General features: G+C 39.1%; 1 protein-coding gene across 10 annotated transcripts in view; it reads right to left on the reverse strand.

The window, feature by feature from the left end:
- LOC101487050 (rap1 GTPase-activating protein 1) overlaps positions 1-19,695 on the reverse strand; it is a 52,918-nt gene extending 33,223 nt beyond the window's left edge. For 3 of the 10 annotated variants that reach the window (XM_076878004.1, XM_076878003.1, XM_076878002.1), the window contains exon 1: positions 8,387-8,513. In XM_076878004.1, coding sequence (XP_076734119.1) covers positions 8,387-8,430 — 44 coding nt within the window. In that variant the 5' untranslated portion in view covers positions 8,431-8,513. Of the gene's footprint in view, positions 1-8,386; positions 8,517-19,652 lie in introns of those variants that run through there. The other 7 variants (XM_012917848.5, XM_023154919.3, XM_076878013.1 and 4 more) reach the window with 6 other exon arrangements.
- Positions 19,696-20,884: the final 1,189 nt, after the last annotated feature.

The following is a 20,884-nucleotide window of genomic DNA, read 5'->3' on the forward strand; positions in this document are numbered from 1 at the left end:
GGGTCTCTGCCTGCTCTCACTCTGTATCTGCCAATAAGGCCACCATGGTTTAGAACTCTTACTCATCCTTCCGTGGAGATGATTAGTGTGCATGGCACAGCAACACCCGGAGGAGCGAGCATTTCTGGAAAGTGACTCTTGCTCTCTGAAAAACAGAAAAGCACACAGAAAACGACCATGCCACAGTAGGTACCCTTGTGAAGCTGTAGATGGGCATTTTTAGCATTTTGACCATGTTCGCTCTGATAATGTGTAATGCTTCAGGTTGCCACTTAGCATTTAACACTAACTACAAACTTCAGCTGAAGGTGAGGAGAATATTAGAGCTGTAGCAGATATTGTTGAATAGCATTAGAAATATACACATTTTGACCAGATGGTGGCACTGTAAAGTCAAACTCATTACATGCGCTATATTAGTTAAACTGTTATATTACTAGATAAGTGCATACATATTACTAGTTTTATTCTTCATATTTAGGAAAAAATGAATGGCTCAGTACAGTATCATAACCATTCAGCAGCATATAGACATGTTGCACTAACAGTAAATTTATGACAATCCATCAGTTTGAGATATTTAAGTCTTGTAAAAAGGGAAAAGACTGATTAAACATGTCATACTAAGAGTCATAGGCCAAAAATCACAAGCATAGAGCTCAGAAATCATTCTGGGGAAGGAAGTCCAGTTTCCATTCATATAAAAAGATCTCTTCATTTCATTGATTACCAAAAAATCCCCAATGAGGTAACTTAAGGACCAAGGGTTTAAAAAGCAAAATCTTACTTCTTCTTTTGTTTATGAGAAGTTCTCAAAAACTAAATGAAAGCCTAAAGCTTCCTCCTTCTTAGAAAACTGCCTTACTGAGAGGAAACAAGCCCTGGGGGGGTTTGTTTGTTCATTGCACTGTGGAGTCACGAATCAACAGACTTGTGTTGTTACAGTAGGTTCTCGCCTGATTCCCCTCAGTGCAGAAGATCACTCATCATTTTCAGCCCCAGGCCTTCAAGTGACGGATAATGGCACCCAGATGGAATTTGTGGTGCCGTTTTATCTCAAATCTACCACCAGTGTTGATTTCACCGAGCCTAACAGACACGTGTCTGTAGATAAATCAGCGCTCCATCTTAAATGGAATTCATACTGGTTCTTAGGAGAGAAGAATAGGGCTCATGAGCCATCGGCTGTGCTCTTGTGAAGCGGCTAAAGTTGTTTTCGTATGTGCTGCATCACTAAGAATAACATTTTCCTCAACCTCATCCTGTGTTGCTCACCCAGGTTCTCAGGTTTCATGGAATTTCCATAAAATGAAATCAACCAGGGTGTGTCGAGATTATTGGAAAAAGGTTCCGAACCAGAGAGTCCAAAACAAATACAGAACATTTGAAAATCAAACTTCACCTTAGCTCGACCACAAAACATGGCACCCAGCAGCTTAGACCTCCTACAGACGAACCGGGACAGAGGAATGACAGACACGTCAAACCAACTGATTATGAAATTAACATGTTTTTGCTGTACTGTGCTGGAAAGAATATGATGGGATAGATTCTGTAGGGATTTTGCTTTACACCAAAGACTCTGAGCTGTTAGGGTTTAGACAGGAAACAAGGAAAACTGAATCTGATCTTCATAAGTCTCCAACTGACTGAACATACTAACATTATTACACTCATAGCAATTCGAAATGCTATTATTTGTTATGCATAAGGTATAACACTATTGAAAATCACATTTCTATTAACTGTACAAGACTGTGTGTAAATAAAATAAAGTAAAGATGTACCGGGCAAGACAACAGTCAGTGGTGAAAAAAATCCCAGCCGTAACAGCAAAACAAAAAATATTCTGTCACCGTTAGAGAGGACAAAAGTGGACTATAATAAATATGGCTGCGCTAATGCATTTTTGTATCATGAGTCATATTTTGCACATTCAAATCTCACTGTGAAAAGACTGTGGATAGCCTTGTTTTGATTTGATTTTCTAAAAAAAAAAAAAAGAGAGAGATTAACTAGTGAATTTCACAGCCCATCACAGCACAGACAGGAATTAAAGCTCAGGTCAGAGCCAGATACAAGCAAATATATATTTTTAATGTTTCCTGTATGCTTTCAGCTAGGTATCATACACACAAATGGGTTACCATGGAAACAAACATCAAGGAGGGATGAAGGAGTCTCAAGGCGGGTCTCAGAAACCCGAGGTCATCACTGTGTCAGCGGCTGTCACACTCAACAATTGGTTAATTCAACTTAATCTGAGTTTAACTACAGCTTGCAATTTCTTCTCATCTCTGGCTAAACTTTTAAACATTTCCTTCACTTCTTTACAAAGAATTAACTTAAGCCAGTGGTGTATGTATGTATAGAAAAGTCAGCAACACTGCTGGTGGCAAGTAGGTCAGCAGACAAGGCTCAGGAGTTAGACTGGAGGAAATCCAGCTTAAAGCAAAGAAGTTTGTTGTTCAGCTACAAATCTGCTGCATTAGCATGTTCTTCCCATTTTAATTCTGTATCTTAAATATGAGATGCACTGTAAATTTAACATAATCAAGATAGGGGTCAAGCACAAACATCCTAACAGTAGTTGTCACCAGCAGAAAAACAACAACAACAACATACTGATAGAAAAGAAACTGGAAAATAGCCCTGGGATTAATGTTCTAAGGGAATGAACGCATAATGATAAAGAATAAGGCCAGTGCTGTTAGTCAGTACCTTCAAACGCACATTTTAAACAAGAGTCATTTGTAGGAACAGATGTTGTTTCAACTAATGCTAAAAAACATGATCCCAGTGATTCCAGCTTACACAGAAATTATTCTAATTCCCTATGGCTGCAGTAAATTCTAATGGAGTCATGGGCAGTGTTACGCCCAGTTCACCCTGCAGGAGTTGGGAATAACTGAAGTCCTTGACAGTATTCGCTTAATATTCTCCAATTAAAACAGAAGTGAAAAGGTCACAAATCTTAACCATCTTAACCTATTATCTGTTGAATAAAGACGACACCTTGCTAACGTGATTGCAGGGTAACATTTGATTAGTTGCAGTAAATACTGAGCATAACCACAGACTGTACTAAATAGTTGATATCCACTGTGATTAATGTGCTGCTGTTTGACAGGTGCACTCTTGATACTTTGAAACCCAAAGTGATTAGTCAGGTGTGGGTGTGACTAAGTAACCCAGGACTACTGTTTGCTCATGTGGTAGCAAAAAAAACAACCCAAAACTTGCTTTTTAAAAGAAAGTCTTGCTATTTGGTTCATTGTGATTCTGACAGGGACCATAGTGATGTAGCTGTATTAAATGAATCTTGCAATTGAAACTCATGAGGACAGAGCTTAGCAAGGTTTTATTATCACATAGACTTTTACATAAGCAGATTTCATTTGTATCTAGAAAAATCAGCCTCTTCAGGCCACTGGGAAGAATACATGTTTACAGCACTTCTGCACTAGCTTCACTTTTCAAATGCCCTTTTAGATAAAGTCAGCGAATATAACTAAGGCTATATTCGATTAACATTATTTCAGAGAGGAGATTACACCTGGCTACACAGCCATCTGCAGACATGAGGGGCCTGAAGCAGGGAGAGCAGCTGGAGAGTTACTATTAAAGTGCAGCGACTGGAAGAACTCTAAAGCAACTTAAATAGCGCACTCTATATGAGATTTACCAGTTGGAAGGGTGTCAGCTGAGCAATTGGCTGATTAGGGCTGGTATTGAGGTTAACTGCCATCAGCTGATGTTAACATAAATACTATTCATCCTGAAGGTGTAGCAAATTTCATTTCATTCCTTTGTTGCCAAGATAAAAAATAAAAAGCTGGGGGCTTACCAAAGGCTTCATAAATAACATGAATGTCTTTTCAAAACTTTGGGAAAATCCATCAAAAAGTTTTGGAGAGATTTCAGTCTGTAGCAAAGTGTGTTCCACTTAAGCAAAATGCCCCTATTTATCCACCAAAACTAAAGAAACGTGGATGACTGGATGAATGCAGAATGTGAGCCGATTCACTTTATTCTGAATAAGGTCTTTCTGCCCTTAAAACCTACACAAGGACATACAGTATTCTTATATCCAACTGAAGTGGAAGTATGAAGTGGACTCAAAAATATACTCAGTGAGATGCACAAGGCCTTAAGCAGAAATAACAGCTAGGGTAGTGATGGGAAACACTGTCAAACAATGATGAACGTGACCAGATCTAGACACTGTACTGTATCTCAGCCCCGCGTGGGATGAATGAGCTCATGTCAATGGGCTCATTCAGCCCACGTTAATCAGCACAAAGTGGCTGAATGTCCCCATTTAGCTACAGTACAGTTAGATACAGTGTATGTGAAAACAGACACATTGGTAGCGAAATATTTAGCACATCTACCACACAAACAAAACACATGACAAGCCTTTTATTTACCAGTCAAGTATAGCAGACTTGTTCAGTTATCTTTAATTTCACATAGTTGTAGTGTGGTGTTCTGTGTTTCTCTCAGTTATATTTTAGTTACATCATGTTGGAGTAGCTGTACTGATTACATAAAGAGCGCATAATTATCTATGCCAAAAATCACAACAATCAGATTTGGTCAACTCTTGTAGCCCTGCATGTACTTCAGATAACCTTTAGGTTCAGATTTAACACGATTAACAGAAAAATTAGATCCTTTCCAGCTGTTTCTTTAATCGACCAGTACATGCCTGATGGTACAGGTTCTTTTTTTAAGCTTATAAAAATTAATTATGTTCCGAGGTGGTTGTCAGGCAACATAATGGTGTCATAATATATGACATATAATCCAAGTTTTAAGGATATGAATCAGATGTCATTTTCATGAAATGAAAATGGTGCATCAACGGTACACATGGGTCATTTTAGCCCATTTGCAGCTGGTTGTTAGGCAACATAAGGATGTCATAATATCTGATATAGATAAGAACCTTCAGTGGGCTAAGATGCAGCAGCATACCTGTTTGAACTTGGTCTTTTAATAAGTTGAAGTTTGATGGTAACGTTGTGAACATTAGTTAATTAACACTGCTTCTGTCAGTCTCTTCCCTCCCACTTGTTCTCCGCAGATGGCTCGTCATTGTGGATGTGAATGAGAATGTCAGAGTAAATATGCAAGGTGATATGAGAACACAGGCACTGAAGAGCCCTCTGGTTGCCTTGCAGCTCCTATTTGTTTTGCCACTGCCCTTTCGGTACTTGAATGGCCTCCTGCTCTCAAGTATCTCTATCTTGCAGTGTAATCATCTTTTTTCATCAAACAAAATCAGCTCCTCTACACTGTCTTCTCATTGTCCACGTTTAAAATTGAAATAACATGCTTTAGACAATTGATCATCAAAAATCAGAGATAAAAGCCGCTGTTTCTTTCTTTTAAGAAGCACAAAGTATGAAAAACAGCTACTTTCATTAAAATAAACCCTTTTTATGTTAAAGCTGAAACAGGAAGAGAAAACAAGATGAGCGGGGAGATCAGCACATGATCAGCCGACACATCTGCATTATTATACTTTACACTGTTTACCTGTTGTTTTTAGAAAAGACATGACTGCTCAACGTTTTCACTCACAGACTAGATCTTCTAAGAACTAAAAACTGACCCCAGATGAGGTGCAGCTGTCTACTTCCCTCTCAGACCACTTCAATAACAATATGCTTGAAGGTTATGGTAGATTCTTTGATGATGCCAGCTCTAGCTTCATCTGCTGAACCAGAACTGATTGCTAATCATGCTGTTATTGTGAAGTATTTTATCTCACACTGTGAAACAACATTTTTTCCAAAGGGTATGTGGGCTTGTTTAATTGAAGAAATGGCAGTTTCAAATCAGCTGACCAGAGAATATGTACTGCAACTGAGGCCTGCTCAGATTACAAAACAGTGCCTGTCTTTCCATTCAGCTGTTTTTGAACAGGATTGAGAAGTATTCTTCCAGTCTTTCAATGGGACACTTCCACATACAGCATCATTGTTTAGGCTGCCTAAAGCTGTCAATGGGTTTATTGGGAGAGCATTCAGTTCATTTAACAAGTCACGGCTCTGTGTTTATCTCTGTGAGATACACACAGAAACATATGTATATGTAACATATAACATATGTCCTGTGTGTAACAGTACTAAGGAATACTTCCAAAAACTCACATTAAAGGTCACATTAAAGCATATGAAAGTCTGGTAATTTCTGTATTCAGTAAAAGAAATTTAGAGAAAGAAAGTGGGTTCCATAACCTACCGAAGGTAAATAATCACACCTAAATTAAGTGGCCCCGCCATTTTCTTTCTAAAATTATGAGCATGCTGTGTCAAAGAAAGAATAATCTGCTGAAAACTGAGGGATCATGTTCACCTAAGTGAATGTCGACGGGATGCAGGGATGAGAGTGTCTTACATATTACTCCCTAATGTTAGCAATCACCCTGACCTATTGAAATGCCAGTGCATTCAAAGACAACGCTAACCAGAAAAAGCACACGCTTCGCTTTATACCAAGAGCAGGTCTACATTTCTCACTGCCTTCAATCCATGCTCCACTCTATGAGTGTGACAAACTGGGGAAAACGAGTGCAAACATATCAGCCTACTTGTTAAGAATCAGAACTCCTTACAGCAAAAGGTTAGTGTAAACGGTTTGACTTTGTAATGTTTTATTTTGTACACATGTAGAATGATATATAGACACATTTCACATCTTTATAGGTTTATCTGACCAGCTGTGCGCTCCCTCAAAAACTAACTACACTAGCTATTAACTGAAAATAGCAAGAGATGCACCAATTAGGGAACAGTTAGATGTCCTCTAATGGAGTGGGCAGGGCTACAATTATGCTTTAACACTTAATGAAATATATAGACTAGAATTTGCGAATTTACTCCTATATGAGGTTTTGTTATATTACATTAGGTCTCTCTTTTGAAAATGAAAAACAGAGAGTGAAAAGACTTAGAATAAGGCATAATCTTCACTTCTGTGCTGCTTTTCTACCCCATTACCTTCTCACTGGGATGTGTCAAATCTTAATGTGCTCATTACTGAACACACTAGTGATACTTGACAGTTGGTAAGAACAGCTCTAAACAGCAGCAGTAGCAGACCGTGATGCATAAACGCAAAAACAGACCTAAAAAAACAAAAAACATGAGATTTCTGTTTTATGAGGAGTGTTTTCTAACATTAAAATTAAAATTTGTGTGAAAATTTAAACGAAACTAACTTGTTGGTTTGACAAATACACTGCAAATCGGGCTAACCTCCCCACATCATATCATGTAGCTGAAATTGAAGAAAAAAAACAAAACTACAGCTAGTTTAAATATTTACAACTGGTAATATGATATGGGTGTGTGGATCAACACGTTTGACCCTTCCACTAGTAACAGCTCACTTAGAGGAAAATCACAGCTTGCAACTCACTGAACATTCAAATTCAGCAAAAAGCAGTGCTAAGCTACAAAGTATAGGACACCTGGAGACTGCAGTCCTTGGGGCTCCTGGAGGCCGAGATAAGGCCCTGAAAACATACCTCCTCTGAATGGCCAACAGCCAAACATGCTGATGTTGTCATTGCAGCCACTCGCTAAAATTGATACATTGCTCAGCCTAGCAGCAACTGTCCCAGCTAGTTTTCTACTTTCTTGAGGATACTCAAAACACACACAAAAAACACACATGCACACACACACAACGCTTTCACTGTCAGGCATCCAGTTGCACTGGGGCACCTGCTCTTTGACCATTAAAAACATTCTTGGCTGACTCTAATGCCCAGTGTCCTGTAAAAGCTCAAGTGGGCCAAATAAATACACTGCGGACATAAGTGCCCAGTGACAAACACTCAAGTGTACTGCACATATTTCTTTCCTCATAGACAAACAATAAAATATCACATCAAAGGCGAACATGACAATAAATCAGTCTCATACAGAAAAAAACATAGTGCACAATTACAACAGCATGGATTCACAGGAATAGATAGAATTAGTAACTTGAATCTTAACATATTGATTTTGTCACCTTATAGCTTTTGTCACCTGATTTTACCTCGCCATTACTGTGAACAGTTACCCTAATACCTTAACAAATGACCACGAAACAACAACAGCATTAGTATCGGATGGAATAGAAAGATATCAAACTAATAAGCAGGACATTTATGACAAAAGCTGTTTTTTGTTTGCTTTTTTTAAATGACAGGATTCCAGAGCACCAGCAGCACAGACGTGCAAGCACCAATACAGACACAGAATGTGCAGAGTCATCAAAGCAGGTGCTAGAAACAGACACACAAGCACACATACATTCACACTTGATATCCATCTCTGTGAAGATGAATGAGTGATCTAGGAATCAATAGGATTTTCATTCTTACCCCCCATAGGCTCCAAAAGTGAAACTCCTCTTTCTATGCGGCATGCTGGCTAATGGATAGCTGTGAGTCAGTCTACTCAGTGCTGAATGGAGCCAGCACTTGTGTCACTTACGCTGACTGAGCATATGTGTGCGTGTGCATGTCAATGTGTGTGTTTGTATTCTTTGCCTGCCGTCTGAGTTCCACTCCCACAGCTGATGTGCCCTGCCTCTTCCTTGCTCACTCGCACTCCTCCTTCGCAAGCAGGGTAGAAACGGCAAGAGGATGCGGGAGGACGAGTGGGAGGGGGCTAGAGGGAGGGCTGCTGACCATGCCAGTCACCTCTGGGAACCAGGGGAAGAGACGCAGTTTTGCTGACTTACTGTCTGTATCTGTATTCCTTCTCTTTAGCATCAAGAACATAGACAAGACACTTCATGTCTATTTTTAATTAAATTTTGTGTAGTTATAAGCACACAGCTCTGACAGCAGTGAGTCCACACGTAAACCTGGGAATAATACTGTATATGATGTCAGCAAGGCAGAGGTGCTCTTGGCATTGTGAAACAAGTCAAGCAACAGTTGTTCTCCCACCTCTTATGTCACTGGAAAAAGAGCTGGTCAAGCAAGTACATCGAAAGATAATTCATCATTTTTCACAGATGTCCTATTCTAAGAGTCTTGTCACACCTGCGTGAAAACTCTAAACAGGTTTCTTATCTGTTACTTCATCTCATCTCTTGCACACCCATCACCTGCGGTATGCACGCAAAATGAGGGTTAATGAAACACACAGTTCTCCTGCTTTACTATTAAGTGAGTCAATCAAATGACGTGAAAGGCTGGACACAAAAGGAGACTGTCTGTAGACTCTCCTTTGGCAGGCTGCTGCATCTGATAAACTGGCAGGAGTGACAACAATGCTGTCATGGATTACTGAATAAAGAAGGATTGCAGTCACAAGAGTCACCCAGCTATCTGACATAGATTCACTTCCAAAGCATTTGTATTATGCCTGATGAGCACAACAGATGTTTTCATGATTTCTGTTAGGCGGGACATATGTAGCTGTGTTTATGGGAAAAGCAGTGTTTTTAGCTGGCAACAGCTGATTTGAAATGAAACGGTGTAAAATGGAAACTAAGTCAAATCTACCAAACCAGACTTTAATCTCCCAAAGGACCAATGATGTCTTCATTACATTAACTGCAATGCACTCCCAGTAACTGACCAGAGAAGCACGTAATGAATCAACGGGTGCACTAAACAAGCGCAATGAAGCTGTTAGACAATTGCATCATCTCTCCAAAATTACATCACCACTTTCCTCTGCAACAGCAATCACCTAAAAAACAATGTACCGCAGTCCTTGGCTGACTTTGTTGGTAGTAGGCTTCACCTTGTCTCTTGGCCATGTGCGAGACAATCTAACTTTATCTTACTGAATAGATCTTTGGCTGATAAAGACTTGATTGAATAATATTGATTGTTGCTGTAATTGATTTTTTTGACAGTCAGACACAGAGTCTCACTCACGGTAAACCCTCTGGGTCTCTAAGGTGGTTGGTCTCTGAAAAATCTCCAAAACAGCTGGACGGCAGTTTGCACAATTAAGGCTACTTAAACCTGGTTGATCCCGACACTTCATCTCTAGTGCCACCTTGAGGCTGATATTAATTGTTTTGTGTGGCTACAATCATGCCAGGGTTTCCTCCAGAAAACCAGAAAACCATAACACCAACAATTTATCGTTGCGCTGATTTGCTCTAGTGATATCAACTATAGCTAACTGTGAAGTGCAGACAAAACATCAAAGCTCTGTTGGTGTAAGTGCATCTCTGGACACTGAGTGGGTGACCAGAGAGCAAAAAGCTGCTTATTAACACATTTTGAGTGCTTTCCAATAGCCCCACACAACAAGGTATTCAGCTTCAGAGTGGCACTATGACTGATACGTAATCTTGCTTATCTTAAAGTGAAGTGATATGCATTTCTTTTCTCTCTCTTTTTTTAACTGTATTTATCAGGAAATGAAACTCTGGAAATGAATGATATCGTTTTTTGTGGCTCTTGGCTCAAAATAAGGCACGATTAACCTTGTTAACCTCATATTATTGTAGAGTGTTTACCTTACAGGCAACTGTTGTTATGATTTGATTCTGTGTAAGTAAAACTGAATTGAATTGAATAATATGTTTTTCAAAGACATGGGATAACACAGAGCGATAGACAACCTTCCGCACTGACATTCACACCTATGGGCTATTTAGAATCACCAGTTAACCTAATCCCACTAACTGCATCTCTTTGGACCACAGGGGGAAGAGAGGGAAACCATAGAGAACCCTCGCAGACACCGGGCGAAGATGCGAACTCCACCCGTAAGAAGTGGTTTGGAAAAAGTTCCACAGTAAGGTCCTCTGAGTGAGCCCACAGTGTTAACCACCAAGACACTGTGTGGCCATTCTTCAGCTGTTACCTACAGAAGGGAGCGTTTTTGCTCCTAATGTGTTGGAATCTTATTTAACGTGGCTGAAATAAGTGCATGGCTATCAGATAAGCAGGTAAAAAAAAAATTTAAGCTTAACTTATGCTTCTTTATATGTTTTTATATATTATTTTGTTTCATGGCAACATTAGGCCAACAACAGAAACACTGCTGCCTTTAACCAGCCCAGTGACACACACTCACACATACACACCCACCTCAGCTTTTGTCAGGTTAAAACTTGTGTTTTGTGTAATGCTCACCCAAAGGATAATATGACATTACCTGCCAAACAGCAAAGTCTTGGAACATCATTGATCACAGAACAAGGAAACTGCTCTGTGATCAATTAACAGATCATGGACAGATGTTAAAAAGGCAAATCTGTTACAGTAGCTGATAAAACAATAAAGCCCATTTTAAAATGTAATAAAGTAAAACAAACCCAAACAAAAATAAGAAAAATACAGTAAAAATCTGCAAATACAGAACATGAGAGCAGCACAATATTGCATCAATGAGTAGTGAGCTAAAGGACTGATGAATGTGTTTTACATCCTGAAAATCTTTATATCACGTGAAACATAAACATCTACAATCAAATCATTAGTTCAATTACAAACAAACATCTTTATAATAGTACCGCCACAGCCCAAGTCTATTTAAGTACCACTCTATTGATTTAGCCTGTCAGTCTTGTTGCTACCTTCAGTCTCCTGCCCTGACAATTCAATTAAGTACAGCAGCTGTGTGTGATGCATTTGAATGAATGCAGCCCAGACAGAAGCCTTTAATCACATCACCTCAGGAACAAGGCCCAGAGCTCTGAGAAGCACTGGCTCCTCTTTTGTCTTAAAGGAAGTGGAGGGGCAGGAAGACAGGCAGGAAAACTCTTGGGAGAACAGAAAAAAAACAAGGAGATCCTTTCCCGATAGCTTTGTCGTCGCACTTAGAGAAACTACAGACACAGCACCGTCAGCAAAAACAGCTTGCAAAGGACCCTTGGTGTCCCAAAGATGTAGATTTTCTCATTTAGGGCTGAAAAATCTAAATATCCATTATTACCTTGTTCAAATCAGAGTCCTTGTTATTTTAATAAATGACAATGATGAATGTTACTAGTACTGCAGGTGAAAATGTAGGTTGCATGCTCCCTCTTGCAGTCATTCAGCCCCATAATCTCAATAATTTATTTTCAGTCTGGGCGGTTGAAAGGGTTGCAGCAGTAGGGCAGATGTTGATGTCAAGTTGGTGTGTGGTATAAGAGGGGGTGAGGAGTGGACAGAACAGAGGTAAAGATCGCTCATTCATTTTTATGTGTTTTATGTGTCAGGAAATTTGCTCCCGAATAAATGCTGAGCCCGTCTGAAGAGAAGCAGATGCTGATTAAACAAGCAACACATGCAAAGGCTTTTGTTCAGTGGGTCATCATTTTTTATTTGATTTCCTTTAATGTATGGGTTTGTTTAAAGCCGAATAAACATTACTAATCTAATCTATTACATACTAGCATGTGGTTTAAGGCGAAGCATATCACTGCTGGCTCAACAAAAATTTTGTTCAAATAAAAAACAAGAAAGCAAACTGTTTATTCGAATGACCTTTTATGGAATTGAAATGTCTCACAATCTACAAGGCATACTTACTTTTAAATTATCTTTTTTTTAATTGATTCAAGGTTGATAAAATTATTAATGTTTTGGGTGAGAAGGACTAACCAGTAGATGCTAAAGAGCAAACAGCCCCTGAAAGAACGAGGTTAATCATTCCACAATATTTATACTTCACTGGGATGAACAAACTGCCTATGGCGGCTGTATACATTGTAAATATTTTTCCGTTACTTGGCTTTACAAAGAGCACACATATATGTGGATCTCTGGAGAGGGTGAGTTTGAGGAGGAAATGGGGTACCATACAAATATTTGAAGGAAGTGAATATTTAAAGGGCAGCTTTTGCGCCTTGAGGCGACTTTTGTTGTGATTTGGCGCTATATAAATAAAATTGAATTGAATTGAAATTTCTTTGAAGAATAAGAGGTGCTTTATATCTGAGTGTTTCATTTTTACTACAGTTTATTTGCTTCACTTAATGAGTCTAAGAGTGCACGGCTCTCAAGTCGCACTGGCCAGAAGACAGAAGAAGGTTTATGACTGCAATTCACTTTGTCATAATTTCAAGAAACTTTAAGTAGTATTTAATATTATGTTTCACTTTTAATTCAGCTCTCCATCTCACTTCTTCTTCACTTTCTAAAGATCAGTTTCACATCCTGTGTTCAATATCTGGACATACTTGGCCTCCTCTAGCACGCATTCAAAAATAACAAGAAGTTACAGTAATGATTGCAGACCGTCTGACTGGAAGGAATAGAGCGAGCCCACTGACCCATCCTCCTCCCACTGAGGTCACGTGCCCCTCGGGCCTCTGGGAGCGGCTGCAAACAGCCTCACGCGCACACTGTGGCCTTTCATAGCCTTGCTGTTTGGGGGCCAGGATATTATGGTGGAAGGGGCTAAAGAAAAGAGGTGCTGTTGTAGTGTGCTTAAAGTGAATGGGCCCCATATGTTCCACCCTTTATGTGCAGCTCTTTGGTCTGGTTCCACTTCTATTAATTTCATTAGCAGGAGACTGACCATTATCTTTGGTAACAGGAGTCATTATGCGACTTTATCCCACGAAATGGTATTATCTCAAATTTTAAAAGGGATTACCAATAGCTAATATCATGAGATCAATAAATCATGGCAATGTGTCTTCTTTAGACAATTATAATCTTATAGAGGAAGAGCACAACAGCCCCAGGGACATGTTGCTCATTGATCTTTTTTTTTATTATTATTTTTGCCGAGAAAGATTTATTTCACTTAAATTGGTACATATTCAGGGCCGTGCTATCTCTCCACTGTGTCTGGGGCAGCTCTGTGATGGATGGTTCCTTGCGACTGAGAAGGACTTTGCCTTCATGCCAGGTGATCAATACATGACTCGCCACAGCAGAGATAGACTCGGCCCAGCTCCAGTCGGCTTTAAATCCCACAGTCGGTAGATAAATGTCAAAAAGCTAAAGGGTAATTTTTAATCCTGTTTCTCTCACGCTGGGAGTAAATTTGATGCCTCACATTTCCACCGGAAACTATTGCGAAATTGACCAGTGTAATATTAGCTGTTTGTATTCAGATAAGGTGGCAATGAAAGGCTCAATAAAAAAGTTGGATAAGACACAGAGTACCTCTACACTGGGGTGACTTCAAGTGTCTACATGAGCATATATTCATTTCTAAGTGGTGCTTAAGAGAAAGCAAAGTCACAGTGCCCTCTGCTGGAAACCGGAAAGGTTCACATTAATATGAGATATGCCGCACAATAAATCAAGTATTTATTGGAATACATATTCAAATCAAAATTTTTCATCCAAAAAGACAAATTTGAATTTATTTTAACAGAAAATGTCTGATTTTAATCAGTTATTACTAAGTAATTTTCTCATAAAACATTTTTGATAAATGGAAGTTTTATTCATAAACTTTTCTATGAAAAAAAGCAAAATAAAGGGTTTGATGCCACCATTTGGCTGCAGCCTTTCTGTGTGGAGGATGCATGTTCTCCTTTGGTCTGCATGGGTTAAAATTCTGTCACAGACTTTAAGCTGTTGTGATAGCTGGCACGTAGCGTGCATTAATGTCATCAAACCTACCTATTTTAATCATTGAACCTTTCTCCTTCTCTGCATGATTTTGTTGCAATTTTTAGGTCAAACAAATTTGAGGCATTCTTAGCGATAAGGGGAAGACTGCAAAATCGTGTGCAATCTGTAAAAAAGACACTTCAAGTAACTGCACTAATGGGTCTTGAGAGAAATTTCCCTGATTAAGGACTTGCATACAAAGATCCATCAGAGTTTTTTGGGTTAAATGTGAATAAAGACATCTTAATTGTTATTTAAAAAGAGATTGCCTTGGAGATTTTTTTAAAATAATAATTATTTTTAAGTCTATTTAAGGCCCTTCCAAAGAATACTTCAAATAATTTGAATCTAGGTAGTTGACCCACTTGAAAATTTTCATCTGTTCTCTAATACACCAGATAGTCAAAATCAAACCAAATCAGATCCTCGGGTTTAGCGTCTATTTTTGTTAAGAGCTCAATAAAAGCCTAAAGGAACTGGGTGGAGGGTCAGAGCTTCTGCAGTGAAACAGCAGGTGTCTCCAAAAATAGAGGTGAACTTCTGCATGTGTCACCTAGAAAACCTTACACTGTGGTGTCACAGAGGGCAGATGTGTTGATGAGTCAGGAAATGTGCTCCCCAAATACAATCTGGTGTGTGGAGTCTTCATAGCAGCTCGCTGGTGCAGAAACAATATTACACGATCAAAGCGAGGAACAGTACATACTATTCATTATTTATGCTGGCTTCATGCTTCAGTGAGAATTACCGTTTCATGCAGACATATCAACATTTATAATTTCTAAAGAAGGATACCAGTTTGTTACAGATAATGAGTGAGATACAGAATAAATTATAGAATTGAATGCCTTAACTTATAATATCGAAGCCCTTGTGATGGTAGAGTTGTTAGCATTTAACTGTTTTGTACCCGATAAAAGACTTACTGTTAGTCGCACATGTTAAATTCCAGCACAAAGATAATCGGGTTACACGGTTTCATCATCCACAGTAAATGCAGTTACATTATTTACTGAAGCTAATCAGAGCTAGCAGGATGAATCAATAGATATCATATGTACCCTGCACTGCAGCAATACTGGAATACAGTGTGCCTGCTTTTTACTGCATTCTGCACCATTTAAAATGCATCAATTCTATAAAATTCTGCAGTAATTCATTTTATCTCAATGACTTTACAGATGACATATGGCACATGATTAAAGACCTTTATTTAAAGGTTTAGCTTCTTGTTGTTGGACTGGATCTGTGCAGTAGCGAGGTTAGGCACTTTGAAAATAACCTGTCAGAACTCGTTCTTTACAAGATTACTATTTCTCTAGTCACCTCCATCACGCAGGGGAAGGACAATAAGGATTTTCCCAAAAGACTTTAAAAAGAAAAGAAGGCCTAAGCCACTGAGCCACAGACTCAAAGTGATGACGGACGCTCCTCTGAATGTTAATGAGGCTGACTTCAAAGAGTGTGACTGTTCAGAACAGCACAGAGTAAACTAATTCAAGTAAAACTCAGTGATTATGGCCATGCACTTTGGCAGGTAATGAAACTGCTGAATTAGAAACAGTGCAAAGGCAACTTGTGATGAAAATCAAGAATAAATATAGATGCAGGGCAACAGTGACTCATTTAAATCCCTTCAAAGAGAGACTATACTTTCAGTCTAATAAGCTGTTTGCACTGGTCCAACTGACATCTTCCTCTGAGTGGAGAATGCACATAAATACAGTCTGCAGATGAATAATTCAGAAGGCAGGGAAATTATCCATCCAGTCTCTTTAAAAAAAAAAGAAAGGCTTTTATGCATCAGCATGAAGATTTAAATATTCTTTGGTTGTGGTTGCAACAGCACTAGGACAGGTTTATAATTAGGATATCTGATTTCAAAGCACAACACAGTGACTTTTAATGAAGAAAGGTGGAAAATTTATGAAAAAAAAACCCCCAAACATTCAGAATGCCTTTTCTGCTTTTTCATCACATTAACTATCCCTCCCCCATGTTCTCAGAATGAAACAGCACGCCCTCTAATGCATCTTCTCATCCCCTCAGAAATGTTAACGACAAAAGGCTTGTATTTCATACATCACGGGCGGGGCTGTGATTTACAAAAGGGTTCGATAATATACTGGACATCAAACATTAAAAGGGCAAGAGCACAGGAGAGAGAAAAAATGTGCTGTCACAGAGAGCAACTTCACAGAGCTGCATGTGTATATGTCTGACACGGTGCCAACGGGGCTTCTTACATGTATGATGAAAGAATGTCTCAGGAGCAGCCAGTGGCCTCACATGAACCAGCATATAAATAATACACATATAATCTAGCAAAACCTGTGTGGAAACTGACTGAAGGAACAATAAAGAAGAAAAAAGCCAATGACTTTAAGTTTATAAGGTTACTATGAGTCAGACATTTAGCAAGTCTGAATATAGGGACAGATAAAAAGAGCTCTGTTGACACAGTAATGGATCAGACAGATAATTATAGACCGACAAGTACAGTTTCAATTAAACTTTCAAAACAGTCACTTACAAAACAGATACGTAATAAAGAGGCATAAAAAGAGACACGTTCTCATGCTTTACAGCCTCGCTGTAGCCTTTTATGATCAGTAAAGCTGAGATAACGCTTTACAAAACACAGCAGTCAAGGTGAGAATAGATAAGCATGAATATAATCTGTTTTATGTCACTGAAATGGAAGTTGTTTTTATTTTTGGCAATGTTCCATAGATGGAGAAAGCGTAAGTGATGTCCCTTCATTTTCACTAAAATGAAATAAAATGTACACTTTGTCAAAAACATTTTTTGCAATAGTGACACAAGAAGAGACCCAGAATGACTTGTGTCCCCCCAATTTCTTTGATTATAACTAAAGATGTCACAGTGGTACATGCAGTTATTAAAAAATGCATTATCAGTGATAAGAAAATGGGGGGGAAAAGATATTAATTAAATGTTCCACTTAAGACAAAATAGCTACAAAACAATTTGTTCCAACTGTGATTTAACCTCACAGACTCTCTGCTTGCAATGCAAGATTTGATTAAAGATTACACAACAGTGATTTCAAACTTCCCCACCCCGGGACGCTGCCAGGCCCAATTAGGTTGTTACCTTGAGGTCTCCTCCCTTTGCTCATCATCCCATTTTCTTTTTTTTCTTTTTCTTTTGAAAGAGAAACCAGTAAATCTAAATGTAGTTCCATTCTTTTATATCGTGCAGACCTCGTGAATTAACAAATATATTGCGGTTTTATTATGCATGTGCTGAATGAGAATGAAAATACAGGAAAGCAAGTAAGTCTGTTTTCTCTGTGGGGCTTCAGGGTTTCTTTTTCTGTTGATTTACTTGCTGGAACATCATCTGTGCTGGGAAATCTTTCTACAGTGAGATCTTAAGCTGTGAAAGTAAAGGTCCTGTTACATTTAATAATAGAAAAGGCTGCTGCACGGTGGGACTGGCTGCCAGAGCACACTACTTGAGTGCACAGCTTCCCATGGCCACTGTAGTGACAGACAGAGAGGCACTCAGCTGAGAGCAAAGAAAAAGATTCAATGCAAGGTAGGTGTGAACATGGAAGTGAATGGAAAGAGTTGCAGGTGAGAAGATGTTGCATAGAAAGATAAAAGAAAAAAGGATGAAAAGATGGTGCTGCAAATGGAATGACTGGTGTAGCTAGAAAAATGCGTGATGGAGGCACTGAAGGATGAAGGGATGCAAGGACAGAGCAGGTGAAGCTGATCTGATCTGAAATCTGTGCACCCATTTAATTTTAAATATTGTTATACAGAGGCTTTTCTACCTGTTAAACCACATCTATTTATTAGCATGCGATAATTCTCCAAAATGGATTACTCCCATTGAAACTATATTGCATCACTCCAAACACATCCCAAGTAGAAGAGGTGAGCGCCAACAAAAATACAGAGAAAATTCCTCTGCTCAGATGCAGAATTATTCACTGAAGGCACAGAGCCATGAAATAGACTAAAACACCAGTCAGCCCCGCAGAAACACAGATCACATGAGGTATTCAGTGCAATGCAGCATTTATAGCTGCAGCATGTCACTTGTCTTTATGATGTATTTATGTGTTTCTGTCAGTAAACCAGGTGGTTCCAGTCTTTACTGGTCTTCCATGCAGTCCACAAAGTTTAGAGATCAAAGCCATTATCAATCCATCCCTTAAAACTATGAATTGTCACTTATTCTTAGTTTAATTTTACACACTCTAAAGTAGGTCACATGCGGTGCTTCGTGAAGCGAAAGTGACACTATTGCAGTCTTCCAAAAAGGGTACACAAAGGAGTAAACCATCATGCCTTGTAGTCTAGCACTCACGATTCACAAATATGCCAAGCGCCAACACACACAGCAAAAAGTGTGTTCAATCCACACACACAAAACACCCAAAGAGACTGAACACTGAATTTAATATGCAGCCTCCAACAAGCAGTCAGCCAAATGAGGTGGTGATGTGCAAGAAGATGTAGTCCATTACTCATGCTGGAGGGTCAGACAACACACACTCAGGACTTCTCCGACAGGAAAAAAGAAGTTAAATGGATCAAGAGAAAATGTCATTTTCCATCAAATGCCTCAAAGATCTATAAACAGAAAAGAACAGAAAAGGTGCTTAAAAATGCATCGTAACTGAAGATACAGCAGCAACAACCCAGAAGAAAGTGATAATAACACATAAAATTCTCTCATACTAACAAAATCAAAGCCTGACTCCTGCTAGGACGGATGATCACATAAACGCTGAACCCTTGCTTGTGTATTCCACATTTTGTTATTACAATTTTACATTTTACTTATTCGTGTTGCACACAGTGTTTTGAGTCTCTTAAAATTAGTTTTATGCTGTAAATACAGAACATGTATTACTCACACAAACGTACAATGCAGATCCACGCTAAGTGTCGGCAGTTACACAGCTGATTCCAGGACGGGACAGCGTGACAAAACTTGAACAAGGACCGCTATACTAGCCCTGACTATATGCTATACTAGCCCGGCTGTTTGATATCGGCTATAAGTGTCCTGCACCTCGGCCACACGCTAACGACAGAAACGTGGGGAGTAGCATATCAGAGCACAGTACCTTTGCTGTTGTCTTCTGGCAGACGGCTGGAAGTGAATGAATGTGTGATGCGGACTACACTGAAGATGAATGGATGGTGCGCTGCCTAGCAACCAAACGACCAATGGGCTATTTGGTGCAAGAAAATTTGTAGGAGAAAATACACTCACGGCACACTTTACCTACAAGTACACCTTGTAGGTACTGCCTTAATTCACTCCTCAGAGATTTTGGTGCACACTGAATCTCTTCCAGAGTTTCACCACATGCCAAGTGTCCTTTGTTGGATTGAGATCCGGTCATTTGAGCACATCGAACAACTTAACCCGATTTTAGTTGATTGAGTTTTGTGGCATAGTGTGTTTGTCCTGCTGGAAACAGCCATCAAAGAATGGGCACACTTTGTCATCGTTAAAATCACATCTAAACCCTTTCCACCTTCATGACACCAGCATACAGCATGTATCCTGCTCCTGCTCCCCGAAGTCTATATAACTCCACCTCTTTCGCCTGGTAGACCTCTTACCTCGTTACCACAAGGCTGAGAAGAAAGAGCCTGTAAGTTAAGGAGACTGCTGAACCTTTTAAGTGATTACTGTGCAATGTAAAGAGATAGTTTCTCACTTGAATGCATGGTTGTGTTACACTGGATCACCGTACTGTTAATTAAAAAAAACTGAATGCATTTGTGGCATAAATGTTCCTCATTTACTGAATCACTTCAGTAGCAGTGATAGCACTTCTTAGTTGTCATTTTCTGTTTCATTCTTGTTTGAATCAATAGAAAGAATCCATCTATTTGTTAAATCTACCAAATTATAATCTTTGGAACTGCCTTCTGTGTTTAAATGGGCACACTACATTGAATGTTTTCCGTGCCAGCACAACCAACTTCAATGTTTTTTCATTCATAAAGGGGTGGACATGCTCAGCAGCTGCACTCAGGTAGGCTGTGTAATTCAAATGACACTCAGGGCCCAAAAAATGTGCAAAAAAATAAAAATAATAATCCCCCACACCACTAGCACCAGCTTGAACTTTTACAAGGGAGGATTGAGCCAAGTTTCATGTTTGTGTTTTTTTTTATACCAAATTCTGATCCTAGCATCTAAATATTCTATTTCTTCTATTGTCCAATTTTGGTGAGCAGCTATAGCCTATTTTCTTCAAGGCTGGATACTTTAAGTGTTCAGAAATGCTTCTCTGCATACTTTGAGTGGAGTAAGTTGTTATCTGAGTTACTGTTACCTTTC

Source organism: Maylandia zebra, linkage group LG20 (genome assembly GCF_041146795.1).
Source record: "Maylandia zebra isolate NMK-2024a linkage group LG20, Mzebra_GT3a, whole genome shotgun sequence".
Classification (NCBI taxonomy): Eukaryota; Metazoa; Chordata; class Actinopteri; order Cichliformes; family Cichlidae; genus Maylandia; species Maylandia zebra.